Source organism: Sapajus apella, unplaced genomic scaffold (genome assembly GCF_009761245.1).
Source record: "Sapajus apella isolate SASKATOON/1434 unplaced genomic scaffold, GSC_monkey_1.0 scaffold22, whole genome shotgun sequence".
In the NCBI taxonomy this organism is placed as follows: domain Eukaryota; kingdom Metazoa; phylum Chordata; class Mammalia; order Primates; family Cebidae; genus Sapajus; species Sapajus apella.
The window spans coordinates 18666347-18681647 of record NW_022436962.1 but is presented as its reverse complement, the minus strand read 5'-3'; the positions used below and the strand labels follow the sequence as shown (position 1 = coordinate 18681647).

The following is a 15301-nucleotide window of genomic DNA, read 5'->3' as shown; positions in this document are numbered from 1 at the left end:
TGACATTCTTAACAGAAATAGAAAAAAATTATAAAATTTATATGGAATCAAAAGACCCAGAATAGGTGAAGCAATGTGAGTAAAAAGGACAAAACTGGAGGTATTATACTACCTTACTTCAAAATATAGCACAAACCTAAAAAAAAAAAAAAATCAGCATGGTATTGGCATAAAAACAGACACATAAACCAATGGAATAGAATAGAGAGTCCACATATAATTCCATGTATTTACAGACAACCCGTTTTCAACAAAGTCACCAATAATTTGCCATAAGGAAAGGATAGTCTTTTTAATAAATGGTGCTGAGAAAACTATATATTCATATGCAGAAGAATGAAACTAGACTCCTATCACTCACCACATTCAAGAATCAAAATGAATTAAAGATTTAAGTCTGAGACCTGAAACTGTAAAACTAATAGAAGAAAACATTGGGCAGATGCTCCCAGACATGGCCTAGACAAAGGCATTTGTGTAAGATCTCAAAAACACTGGCAAGAGAAGTAAAATCAGAAAAATGGGATTACATCAAGCTAAAAAGCTTCTGCACAACAAAGGAAACAATCAACAAAGTGATAGACACACCATAGAATGGGAGAAAATACTTGCAAACTATCTATCTGACAATTCATAACTGGAATATATAAATAGCTTAAAAAACTCAATATCAAAAAAACAAAACTTCTGATTACAAATGGGCAAAAAATCTGAATAGGCATTTCTATTGCCTAATGCCTATTCAGAAGACATACAAATGGCCAACAGGTCTATAATGTTTAACATCACTAATCATCAGAGAATAGCAATTCAAAACCATAATGAAACCTTATCTCACCCAGATAAAACAGCTTTAATAAAATAAACAAGCAGTAAATAATAGATGCACTGGTGAAGATGTGGAGAAAGGGGAACTCTATTTACACCGTTGGTGGGAATGTAAATTTGTACAGCCACTGTAGAATATTGTGTGGAGGTTCCTCATGAAACTAAAACTACTATATAATGCAGCAATTCACTAGTGGCTATATACCCAATAGAAAGGAAAACAGTGTATTCAAAAGACACTGGTACTCCCATGTTTATTGCAGTGCTATTCACAATAGCCAAAATATGGAATCAACCTAACTAAGTGCCCATCAGTAGATGAATGGATAAAGAAAATGTGGTACGTATACACATGGACTCTTATTCAGCCATTTAAAAAAGAAGACTAAACTCCTATTATTTACAGCAATATGGATGGAACTGGAGGTCATTATGTTAAGTGAAATAAGTCAGGCATAGAAAAACAAACATTACATGTTCTCTTTCATATGTGGGAGATTAAAAAGTAAACCTCATGAAGACGGTAGATTGGTGATTACCAGAGGCCTGAAAGGGTCATGGGGAGATGGGGACGAAGAATAGATTGATTAATGGATGTAAATTTACAGTTTCAATGAAGAGATAAGACGTAGTATTTGATAGATCGATAAGGTGATTTGTAGTTTACAATATCTTTTAAATGTTTCACAGTAGCTAGAAGGGAATAATTTAAATGTTGTTTGCTTGAAGAAAAAAGCAAATATTTAAGGTGATGGATATACCAAATACATTGGTTTGCCCTTTACAAATTATATGAATGTATTAAATTCTTATGTGTAGCCTAAAATGTGTGCATCTATTATGTATTGATTAAAAAATATTTTTTAACTCCAAGCTTCCCCGAGATTGTAATCCACCTGTAATTTAACTGACTTCTAGTAAAGCCTGTTACTTTCAGAGGAACATAATTCAGCCTACAGACTTTGCAATGCATCATCCACAATGTTGTGTGTTTGTGTTGTGTGTGTATGTGTTTGTGTGTGAATAGGAAGGAACAAGAAAATACAAGAGTATGTAACCCAAAGATTTGAGAGAGAAAAAAATGTGTGCAGACATAGTGGCTTATATCAGAAGTTGTATTTAGGTATCTTAAAGTTCAGTCCCTAGTGCTTTAAATCTAAAAAAACTCTAACGATCATTTCATGAACAAGTCTACCAAAAAAATTCATTCAAAGATTTGCAATCTCTTTATGTTTATGCATGAGTGCCCAAAAATGCCTTCATCTCGTTTTCTTCAATATTTAACATCCGTTCCTGGGATTGAAGAATGTTCCTTCTAATTTACTCTTAAACATCAAAGCAATGAAACTATTAATCCAGCTAATAATGATGCATATTTCTCAAAAATGCTTTTCATTTTCAGAGCAGCAACCAAAGGAGTTTTCATTGTCTCTCTAGTTGGCTTTAATGAGAGATGTACAGATGTTAAACCCACTACTCTTATTAATCATTTTTCTTCATCTACTGATTAAATCCTCAAAAACAAACTGTTCATGTTCTCACTGAAAATACAGGTGGTCTCCCCTAGCAGTTATGTTGCACAAGAAATAGAAGTTATAATGGCGTGGATGGTGCTCTGCATGGTATTTTCTAGACTTTACTACTTGATGAGCTTTTGTAGATAAGTCAAACTCTTTAATATCACTTAAATGTAATCTTTTCTGTAGTTGATTATGCAGTGAATACAAAAGAGATATCTGCAGTATGTGGAATTAATTGTGGAAGTTGGATAAAGACTTTAGAATAATAACTGTGACTATACAAGTCACCTATGAAACTGTTCTCTCATAGGTGACATTAATTTTCTATCTACAGAGTCTTATTACTGAATGTGTTATGTTTGTACCTCCACAAAACTGAAATAATAATTTTCTTTTTTTTTTTTTTTTAGCAGTCTATTAAAGTGTCGAGGTTTATCTTTATCTATCTAAAGTGTCGACTGCTGCTTTTTAATGTAAATGTTTGGGCTTAACTGAATTCCTAATATGTGATGTCACTTGGAATTCTGATAGGGTCCAGTAATTTGGCCTACAAAGATATATTTTTCCTTACAATGAAATGTATATTTGAAATGTTATTTTACATAATAGCAAAAAAGCATCCAAGATAAGTTGTGAGGTTTTTATGGTTTAACTTTTGAAATAGAAAGACAAGGCTCTTATGTGCTTGCTTCATTCCAAAGTGTATATGGGAATGCTAATGCTTTATATGTAAAGTGCACCCTACAGATATTTGTGATTAGTTAATTATTATGGCTGGAAATACTAGAATCATAAAAAAATGAACTAATCTTGAATGTCAGAGTGTCACCCACTTTTTTGAAAACAATGAGAAAAAATTATTATGATTTTTACATTTACCATATGTTTCACAAAGAGGAGGTTTTCTTTGCTGTGCTACATTGCAAGAATATGTCATGTTCAAATCTCTGGGGCTTTATTAAAAACTTTACTTTCTTCTTAGAGAGATTATCAAGCAAATACTAAAGATGGCATAGAAGTGTGGCCTAGGCAGTATTTTTCTGGCAAGTAAACCTAAGTGCAGAATTTAAGTTCTATAACATTAACCTGAGGGTAAATCATTTTATTCAGGGTTGTCTCCTCTGTGAACAGCTGTATGTTACGACCTCATTTGCTACAGCAAATGAAATATTAATAGATCTTTGAAAATGCAGTAAAATTTTGATCAGATGTTATAGCTTCATTGTATACCAAACCCTGCCTCTCAGAAAAACTTTCTGCTTGGGTTTAAAATGAAATTATCACTCGATTTTTTTAAATCAAACATTTTCTTTAAGAACATGATAATGTAAACATACTTCTTATGGGAATCTCTGTCTACTATATTTTTGACCAAAAAAACCCATGTTTGACCATGCTATTTAAAGAGTTATTGAAAAAAGAAACTGAATCTATTTAGGTGAGTCAGAAAATTAAGATATAGCAAATCAAAGTTCTTTTTGTTTTTGTTTTTTTGAGATGGAGTCTTGCTCTGTTGCCCAGGCTGGAGTGCAGTGGCACTATCGCAGCTCACTGCAATCTCCGCCTCCTGGATTCAAACAATTCTCCTGCCTCAGCCTCCTGAGTACCTGAGATTTCAGGCATGTGCCACACGCCCAGCTAATTTTTTTGTGTTTTTAGTAGAAACGGGGCTTCACCGTGTTGGCCATGCTAGTCTCAAATGTCTGACCTTGTTGATCTGCCCGCCTCAGCCTCCCAAAGTGCAGGAATTACAGGCGTGAGCCATGTGCCCAGCCACAAAATAGATTTTAAATAAGTTATTAACTATAAAATTCTCAATTTGGGCATTTATTTTGGCTGCAAGTACCAAAACACCAGGCAAAAAAAACCTAAGTAAATAGTTCTAGATACATAGTTGACTCTTGAACAATACAGAGGTTAGGACTGCTGATCTCCACACAGTTGAAAATCTGCATATAACTTTCCCAAAATTTAACTGCTAATAGTCTAGTGTTGACCAGAAGCCTTACTGATAACATAAAACATTGATTAAAACATAGTTTGTATGTAGATTTATACTATATTATTACAATAAGTAAGATAAAGAAAAGAAAATGTCATTAACAAAATCATAAGGAAGAGAAAATATATTTACTGTTCAGTAAGCGGAAGTGGATCATCATAAAAGTCCTTCATCCTCATTATCTTTATTCTGAGTAGACTAAGTAGGAGAAGAAAGAGGAAGAGTTGGCCTTGCTGTCTCATAGGTGGCAGGATGGAAGAAAATCTACCTGTAAGTGGATCCTCATAGTTCAATTTCATCTTGTTCAGGGGTCTGCTGTGGATAGTTGTTGGAACTAGTTCAGCAATGCCAAATATAATGGTGGAATCTTTTGATTCTTATGGACTTTCTCAAATGACTAAAAGATGATTGCTGAAGTTGTAGACATCATGTTTAGCAGAAAGAAAGAGAAAAGGAGGTGGCAGCTGTTTCAAGAAAACTTTCCTAAGAACATCCATATCTATCACAATGTTCTTGTATCACTACTCCTAGCTAAGGTAAGGCAAGGGAGAAGCGATTAGAAGTAGGCATCAAGTTGCCACATATTCTAATTGTCACTTCATTTACCAAGTCATGTATGTCTTATCTTCGCTTACCAAACAAAATGCTCTGATTTTCCTAATTAGCCGTAGTGGTATTTACTTCTTGTGTTTGAAACTTAAAGTGATAAACCACTGCACTCACACCACATGTTATTCTTCCAAAAGCTAACATAGTTTTGATTTATTTGAAAATATATGATTTCATATATGAATATATATATATATATATTCTTATCTATTGCTGCCACATTTTATGAGGTTATTGATGAAAGAGATCTTTGGATCAATCTGGAAAATTAATTGAAAAGTAAGACTGATAGCAGCAATGTTAAATGGTGTCTTTTCAGAAGTATTGATTATTCTATCTGTTGCAGATCTCTTCAAATTGATTGGGAATCTCCAGGGAAGCCAAATGGCATCATTCTTGGATATGATCTCCTATGGAAAACATGGTATCCATGCCCTAAAACTCAGAAATTAATGCAGGACCACAGTGATGAGCTCTGCAAGGCAGTGAGGTGTCAAAAACCTGAATATATCTGTGGACACATTTGCTATTCTCCTGAAGCTAAGGTAAATCTTTTCAAACTAATCAGTGAACTATGTTTTTCTCACTCAAGACTCCAACTAAAATTATTCGCTTCTCACATCATGGTATATCATGGTCAATACTTCCTCTACTCTATGAAGAAGACTCCATGCAGAAGAAAGGATGCTTACAAAAATCTTATCACCTTCATGAGCACTTTAGCCTTCCCACTTTTTACTCCTTTCACAGGAAACATAAATTTATTAGAATAGGATACATCCTTTTGTATTTGATCAAATGACTTGAAATTTTCTTTTCAGCAGATCTTTTCAGCTACAAATGGGTGTTTGTTTACGTGACACTGATGAGTAACTATGAACAGCACATTTTAAGATTTGTCAGAAATATTTTAGAATTATAGTCATTTGCAGATTAATGTTCATTTTAGATGCTGTTTAGAAATCAGATCAATAATACAGCCAGACAGAGGAGTTTGTAAATGACATTTATTGACAACACAGAAAATCCTTAGTTTAAAGGTAGAATTTCATATAATGAACTAATGTTCCTATTTGTCAACAACAGCCTCTCACACATTCAATGACTAAAGCTACCACTAAATTTATAAGATTTACTGCAAAATAAAACAGTAATTAAGAAAGTGAGTTACTGAAGCAATATGGATCAAATTACAAATTATTATAGCTGACACAAGTTTAGCAATAGTTATCATCTAAGAAATGCATAAAGCCAGCAGTTACTATGTATTTTTGATACTTACACTCTAAAATTATCATTATGCCTAAGTTTGACGTCATTTTACTCCATTAAGTATGCACATATTTAAATATGCACATATGCACATCTGATAAACATATTTGTATAAAATTAAATTTAGGATTTTTGAAAAGAAAAATACTAAAATAAATTTGCCCATTAAACATATTCTTCATTTAAAAAAAAATCTTGGGAAAATATTGGCAAAATACAGAATTCACTTCTCAATTCTTTTTGTTTCCATTATTTTAAAATAATATGTTTGACATTTGCATTACCCAGTAAGAAGTTGATGAAGAGAGAATAGTTGTATAGGCATGTGAATTAATGATTTAAAGTTTGTCCAGTGCAGAAAACAATGTGTTTCATTAAAATAAAAACTAATTCTGGCCAAAAATTGTCATAGTAGTTTAGGTTTGCATATGGATTTTATAAGTTTCAATCCCATAACTTTAGTGGTAAAATCAAAGCTAAGTAGAATAAAACTAGTAAAGATAATGTTTCAATTTAAGTTTATTCGAAAAGATCAAAAGGTAGATGCTCTTAAAATGTCCATATTAAATTAAAATATACCTATGAAAGGGTGAAGAAAAATTAATGGTGTGAAGAAAAAAATATATTTAATAAAGTATTAACAGCATAATAATTACCTATTTTAGGCTAAATTATTTCTAAAATTGCTTCTATCTTCCTTTAAGCAGTGATTTCAGAAACTGCTTTTTCTAACTTTTGAAGAAATTTAATGAAGTTTTGTACCAAATAAATGACTGGTTGGTGTAACATTTCTAAATTCAATGAATGACAAAGAACTGGTTAGTTTAATTTTTAATCAATTTTAAAAGATGACTAAGACAAATCTTCTCTACAAAAAAAAAATCATACAGGTCACCTTTTATAGAAAATGAATGTAAATTGAAGAATAGAGAAGCAAAAAGTTAGCCTTTAGAAAACACGTGTGCAAATCTCACCTCATAGTCTTGAAAAGAAACATCACATTTGGTTGATCCTGTAATGCAAATGTCATATATTATTACAACAAAAAGAGACATACTTTTTAATGATGCCTTAAACAAAGTCTTATTTTTATTGTTGGAATTAAAGAGGCAACACAGGTATTGCAGTAAAAGAGAATAAAGGAAGTCAGTTAAATTATAAGAAAAAATTTGAAAGCTTCTGTTTGAGGCTAGGTACTAAGATACATTTCCTGGCATGAAAGATTGGAAAGAATATATAAACATATATTCTAAATTTATATTTACTTTTTATTGTAAAATTTTAGATAATAAAAAATAGACATATCTTTTATTATAAAATAACATATAACAAATATATTTAATAAATTTTATATAAAAATTTTTAGGTGAGTCAAAAAATTAAGATACATCAAAGTAAAAAGATAAATTTTTTTATTACATAATAAAAATTTTATATTAAAAAGACATATATAAAAATCATTTTAATTTTTGAAATAAAAAGACACAAAGAACAGCATGGGGAACAGCGCTCATGATCCAATCGCCTCCCACTAGGTCCCTCCCTAATACATGGGGATTACAATTCAACATGAGATTTGGGTGGGGACACAGAGCCAAACTGTATGACCAAGTGATGTATCTGGAACTGGTCCAGGAACCACACTTTTTGAGAATCACTGGATTAGAAACATGCTTTTAGAAACCATTGAGCAAGGAAGAGGCCACTTTTTTGAAAATTAGCCACACACAAATTAATTCAAGTTATTGAAATTTTCATTTATGTTGTCTGAGATAACTAACTTGAAGACTGAGTTCAGTTAGGAAGTATTCTGTTTATGGAGAGAATCCCCAAGAGAAACAATTGCTTGCAAAAGTCCCCTTTGGGACCCATCAATAATCTGAACCAGAGTGGCTTAGAAGAAAGGCATGTGTTTTACTTGGCTGATGGAGCCTGAGAAAGCATTGATAATGAAAACATAGAAGTGAACCAGTCCTAATGGCCCATCACTTTGAGGAATAATTTCAAAAGAAGGTGAAAAGTACTGGATAAACTTGCTTTTTATCCAGCATTTATCAATATTTATCCAACTGATAAATATTGTACGTGCTTGTGTCCAGAAACAAACTCTATGTGACTGGGACTTTAATAAATGCTTCAAGACCAAAAACAAATGGCAAGATTTTAGGTCACTATAATAAAACAAGAGGGAGGTGCATGCTGTTTTACTTTATCAGCATTCACAAATCCCAAATAAAACACAGAGAATGTTTCTTGCTTAACTTTTAAAATAGGGCATAATTTTGAAATTTACTTTTCACACAGAATATGACATCCAAGGGAGCAGTCACCAAATTTATCCTTTTGATTAGAAAAAAATTGAATCCTTATTGCCAATAACTAAATGAAAGAAATGCATTACAGTTGGTTTAGCAAGGCCACCTGAGGAACCACAATGGTAGACTTTGAATTTAAGAGCTTAACTTCTTTACTTTTAGATAAGTTTTGAAAAATGAGTGAAGTACTAAACTAGTGGCTTTGTTGAAGATTTAGAGATTGTACATTCTACCATTCCTGTGTTGAATTGGTTCAAATGTTGGCACACTTTGTAGGTAGCAATGAAAAAAAAAAAAGAGAGAAACGCCTCATAGTGGTTGCTTTTGCCTACCACAGGAAATGTCTAGCCATTTAGTGCAATTTATTCCATGGAAGAGTTCTGAGGCTACGTATTAGCAACTGTTCATTGTTTCGTTTTTTTGTATACAGTGTGTCAGTCTCTCAGACCTTAAGTGAGTATGCAAATAATTATTTGATTGTTGAAGCACATAATTTTTTTCACAGTTACTAAAGAAAACAGAGTTAAAAGGGCTTTTCAAAATTAATTTCCATATAGATTTCCTTTTTTAAATGTAGTGGCTTATGAGATATGTATATATACACATATACTTGCAAATATTGGACTCTGTTGTGATTGCCTTGTTTGAAGATTGGGTTCACAAATAAGTGATCATACAAATTATAAGAAAAAATCCAATTTACTTTGAAAAAGGATCAATAAGAGACAATATCCATAGATGTGGTGTTTTAAAATCAATCATTTAAAGAAACATATATATATATTAAGGAAATTGTTCATTTAAAATTCTAAACATTTTTACCTCAGCAGCACTGATGTTCAAAAGATAATTCATATTTAGAGTATCATCATAGGGCACAAAGAATGGCTGAATACTTCAAAAAACATGTATTCTTTGAAATGACATTTATAAAATTTGAATGATCCTAGAAAACACATTTTTAAACCAATGAAATATGAGTAATAATGTCTCAGATCAATGCCTCATAAGAAAATAATTATATTACATGAGATATAGTGGCATAATATTCTTAACTAAACTGATATCTCTTTAAAACTGATTTCAAACTTTCAGGTTTGTTGTAACGGCGTGCTCTATAACCCCAAGCCTGGCCACCACTGTTGTGAAGAAAAGTATATCCCGTTCTTTGTAAATTCTACCGGAGTTTGTTGTGGTGGCCGAATACAAGAGGCACAACCAGATCATCAGTGCTGCTCTGGATACTATGCTAGAATTCTACCAGGTAAGGATTATTTCCAGGTGTACTCAAAAACTTTGGGAATCTGAGAATATAAACAGGTGATTCATGTCAGTGAACTATTTCAAATATCTCCACCACCCCAACAAAAATTGAACCACAAACACATAGGTATTGGCCTGCTTTAAATATTATTTCTTCCTTCTTCTTTGTTAAAATATAAGCAAGGCTAAATATTAGAAAAAGAGATAACACAGGAATTTATAATATCTACTACAAAAAGAAATAAATCTGGAGATCCTGGTTAACTACTTTTATCTTGCTTTTTTTTTTTTTTAATTAACATGATTATATATTTTCACTGTTAAATCTGTGAATTGCTGACTGTTCCACTCCATGAAGCTGTTTCCCACTTCTTCCATTTCTAATATGAACTACACATGCATTGTTCCTGGATAGATTGTTACAGCAAATTTCATTTGTGAGAATTCTAGGCCACTGGAAGTATTCTCTCATCGTTATAAGTCAGGCAAGAGTGGCAAAGTGGATTTTTTCCTTCCCTCCTTTTTACCATTAGCCAACTTAGCTAGCTATTTTGCTCCAAATTTCAACTACATAAAACAATGCCTAGTGAATATGATTGGCAATGATGATAATAACGACTGGCTCTTTTTTTTTTTTTTTTTTTTTTTTTTTTTTTTTGAGACGGAGCCTCACTCTGTTGCCAGGCTGGAGTGCAGTGGCATCTCAACTCATTGCAACCTCCACCTCTGGGTTCAAGCAATTTTCCTGCCTCAGCCTCCTGAGTAGCTGGGGCTACAGGCACACACCTCCATGCACAGCTAATTTTTGTATTTTTAGTAGAGATGAGGTTTCACCAACTTCGCCAGGATGGTCTCAATCTCTTGACCTCATGATCCACCTGCCTCAACCTCCCAAAGTGCTGGAATTGCAGGTGTGAGCCACCATGCCTGGCCAACAACTGGCATTTTTAAAGTACCAAGTCTCTCGCAGTCTCCATATTAAAGGCTTTACATAGGATACCTTATAGAATCTTCACAACTCTGGGGAATTGGTATTTTCTCTGCAGTTTACAAGTAAGGAAACCATTTTGGAGAGGATCAATAACATATCCAGATTCATAGACGTGAATAGAAGTGGAAGAACTAAAATGTGTATATAGGTCTGTCTCCTAAATCTATGCTTTTTTGAGTATTTTACTGCCTCTTTAACCAAAAAGTATCAACATGTGTTGACAATTTTTTTTTAAGGACTATTTCAGACTTCTAAACTCTTCATTACTACCATTGTCAGTTACTATTTATCCTGCACAAGTAATTGAGAATACAAATTTTTTCTGCTACTTAAGTTTGATACTGATATCTCCTTCAAAGAGCAGGAAATGGATATCGGAGAAAGAGAAGAAAACTAAGTTTTGGAGGCCATAGGAAAGCTAAATGTTTTGAGATATCTAGTTTAAGGTGAAATTTATGCCCAACATCTGCTTCAGTGTACTTTGTGTTCTATATAACTATATCCATCCAAGGCATGTGAAATGAGACATTGTCTAACCCAGTGTCTTTCCTGGAAAATACTAGCAAATGTAGAAGGAGCGTAATCACCTAATGGGTTTATTTTGCCCATTGCACAGATATTGCCAATTTACCAAGACAGTGATATTGCAATAGAGAAAGAAATTAATAAATGCAGAACCAACTAACAGGACAGGAGTTTTTACTCAAAACAACCTCCCAGAAAATTCAAAACCTAAGGTTTTTTTCAGGATAGCTTGGTGAGCATAGGGCTAGGGAATGGGGGATGCTTATAGGGAATGGGGGATGCTTATAAACTTATAGGGAGTCAGAACTGTCTTCTTGCCCTTAGTCAGTTCCTGGATAGGGACTGCAAGATCAGATGAGCCAGTTTATTGGTCTGGGTGATGCTAGCCGGTTCATCAGAATAAAGAGTCTGAAAAATACCTTGAAGTCCAATCTTAGGTTTTACAATAGTGATGTTATCTATGGGAGCAATTGGGAAGGTTAGGAATCATGTGGCCTCTGGTGGCATAAACACCTGACTCATAGTTTCTGTGACTAATTTGTTAGTTTTATAAAGATGTTTTGCTCCCCAAGCAAGGAGTGAGTTTGTTTCAGAAAAGGGCTGTCATCATTGATTTGAAGCTAAACAGGAAACTACATACCTCCCATAGTTATCTTGGCCTATGCCCAGGAATAGACAACGGTAGCTTGGAGACTAGATGGAATTGATTAGGTCAGATATCTTTCACTGTCATAATTTTCCATTGTCAGAATTTTCTTACTGTCATAATTTTTGCAAAGGCGGTTTCAGGTGTACTGATTAAATGCTGTTCAAATTTACCCAAGGCAGAGAACCTTCACTCATTATTTTTCCTTACAATTCATAGGAAAAAACGTATGTTTATATAACATTGCTGTCATTTCTTATTCTCTATGAAAAATATTTCAAAATTAAAAATGTTCTAGTAAACCAGATTTTCCAAGTAAGAAAAAATAAAAATATATATGGAAATAAGGATTTTGTAGAAAACTGTTAAACTTCTTTATACTACAACTCACAGTGTTAACAATGGATCAAATACTGTTAAATGCTTTACTTTCTCAAAATAACTTACATTTGGGGAGTTTTCGTGTGTGGTTCATATCTGCCTTTGCTTATAAAAAATTGATATAAAATTATAATTACAGTGATGAGATGGACATTTTGGTTCAATTCCTACCATTCTTCACACCAGTAGACCAAGTTGAGCATGGAACTAAATAATAGTGTTTTCATTTCCACATCACATTAAAAATTTTGATGTTATGATTTACAAGAAACTATTAAAACTACAAAATATCCTCTGTCCCTTAAAATTAATGGAAAATATTTAGTTACCTCTATCCCTGCTTCTAACTCAAGAGACTTGCCAGTGACTCTCAATGTTAACGCAAGTAGTCAGATTTTGAACTGACAGCACAATCTATTTTTGTTAGGTTTCAAAATAAAATTGAACATTTTCCTTAAAAATGAAATAAGTCTTGGAAGCTCAGAAGTTCTCATTGATATTATAAAGCATTTTAATAGTTTTTAGAGCAAGAGTTTTTAAAATATTTATTGTCTGTATATATAAATACATGTTTCTTCAGACCTAAAGCATGTTTAATATCTCTCAAACTATTTAGCATGTGCCAAATTTTGATTCTTTTTAAGTAGTTCATTTTTCATAGTATTAGAATGCCTACTACGGTGTCAAGAGAAAAGAAAAAAGCAATCTCATGAAATAAAGAGTGTTATGCTCCAGTCATTAATCTCACTGTACCTAAATGAAGAGATTATTTTTGTGACCTCTGTCCTCAGCCCTGAGGTCTTTGTTATCTAGTTTAACACCAGTTGCATTGAGAAAAACAAAAAAGCACAGTGGCCCCAAATCCTCTTGCAACTAAATGCGATTAAAATCTGATCACTAGTCTGCCAGTTCAAGACCATGGTAGGTATAGGAATTTTGATATTTATAGATTAGTGTAAAATGTTGGTAAATATGTACTTCATTTTTTTCTCATGACTTTCCTCCATAACAAAGACCAGAAGAGAAAAGAATGCTCATTTCTCTCCCTTTTTTATAAATATGCTAATGACCCCAAGTAAATGTTAATGTGGGTCATTCTTTGATAAGAATAACAATTAACTGTTAGACCACATGGTAGTTTTTAGAGAGAAAACATTTTAAGTCTGGCTTGAAATAGATTTATTTTGAGAGGTTAATGAGAAGGTGACTGATCCTTGTATCTTACGCCTAATAGCCCTTTTTTGAGGAAAATAAGTGAGTTTTATTTCTCATGGATATAATCTACATCTTTTTTTTTTTTGAAGTCTTTTCTTCTGTCAGTCACTAAATAAGATTCTGAGGGATTCAGTAAAACACTACTAACATATCTAAACCAATTAACATTTGTTATGCTCAAAAGAGACTTTAAAAAAAAGTGTTGGCTTTCCCCAATGTACACGTATATACTATGCTTCCTCTAAGCCCATCATTGTCCTAAGTGACGTTTAATTAACTGATGTTGCTCTGTCCCATGAGACACATTATCTAAAGTTTACCAAAGGGGATATTATGTCTGACTGCGAAGACAAAAAACATGGCAACTACATTTCATCTCAAATAGAATTATTTTAACCAGAGGAACATAACAAATACAGTAACTTTATCGTTTATAATAAGCTCATTGCTCCTTCAGTAGCCTCTGGTAACATCATCATGGAAACTTTTACTAAGTTCCCTGTTACTATAGATTCATATTATAGGATCCTTTCAAATATAATTGACTAAGGCAACTGTCTGGCGAATTCTGGATATTCATATTTTGAGAAAAAAAAAAACTGCATATGCCTTGATCCACTCCTGGATATTTACCCTAGAGAAAGGCAAATTTATGTTTACACAAAAACCTGTACATGAATGTTTACAGCAGCTGTATTCATAACTGCCAAAACTTGGAAACAATCCAAATGTCCCTAATTGAGTAAATGGACAAACTGTAGAACAAAGGAATACTACGTAGCAAAAAAAAAGAAGTATTGATAAATCCCAAGAAGATATCATGCCCAGTAAAAGAAGCCATTCTCAAAAAGCTACAAACTGTGAGACTGAATTTACATTGACATACAATATAAGACAAGCCATAGGTTTGAAGAAAAAAGTGGGCAATTGCCAAATGGATGGGAAGGGAGTATGACTATACAGGAATAGCATGAGGGTGTTCTGAGGGCTGATAAAACTCTTTTGTATCCTGATTGTGCTTCTTTGTTAAAATTCATGGAAGTATGCACCCAGAAAAAAGCAATGATACTGAATAATATTTTTTAAATAAAATGTTTTTTAAAGATTTTGCCTTAGAACTCTATTTCCATTTTACACATAGGGAAAATGGGACATAGAAACATGGCCAACACTCTCAGCTAGCCAAAATAGGAATTTTCATGATTGAATTTTAGATTGAGCCCTTAGAGATGGTGTGTCATATAATAATGTGATGAGTTTGCATGAGTGACATAACATATTTTTCTCATAAGTTGGTAGAACAAAGACAGCGAATATATCTCCATTAAAATTACAATGAAAATTCTTATTTTTAAAAGAAAGCAAAAATATCCTAGTCAGTGATGACTATTTCAGGTAATATTTTACATGATCACATTCTTATGAAAGAATAAGATTTGTGTAGTGTTTCAGTGGTTTGATGCTGAGTAATTAGTGGATAAGATATTAATTCAGGAGTCAAACTGCCTGGCTCCGCATCGATTTCTTTCACTTCTTAGTTGTTTGACCTCCATTGAGTAACTTTAGGAATATTAGTGGGGAATTAATGTTTCTGATGTCCACTGGGCTGCTGAGTTAGAATCCCCAAAGCTTACCCAATCTTTCATATCCAAATATAAAAAAATGTTTAGTAACTGGGGAGCATATGAGTAAAGGGGGTTAACAGGCCTCCTTTAAATAACAAAGTTTCTGATG

General features: G+C 32.9%; 1 protein-coding gene across 2 annotated transcripts in view; it reads left to right on the top strand.

Annotated features, from left to right (window-relative positions):
• USH2A (usherin) overlaps window positions 1-15301 on the top strand; it is a 763828-nt gene that overhangs the window by 573248 nt on the left and 175279 nt on the right. For both annotated transcript variants that reach the window (XM_032289234.1, XM_032289233.1), the window contains exons 47-48: window positions 5306-5504; window positions 9642-9810. In XM_032289234.1, the coding sequence (XP_032145125.1) occupies window positions 5306-5504; window positions 9642-9810 (368 nt within the window). The remainder of the gene's footprint in view (window positions 1-5305; window positions 5505-9641; window positions 9811-15301) is intronic.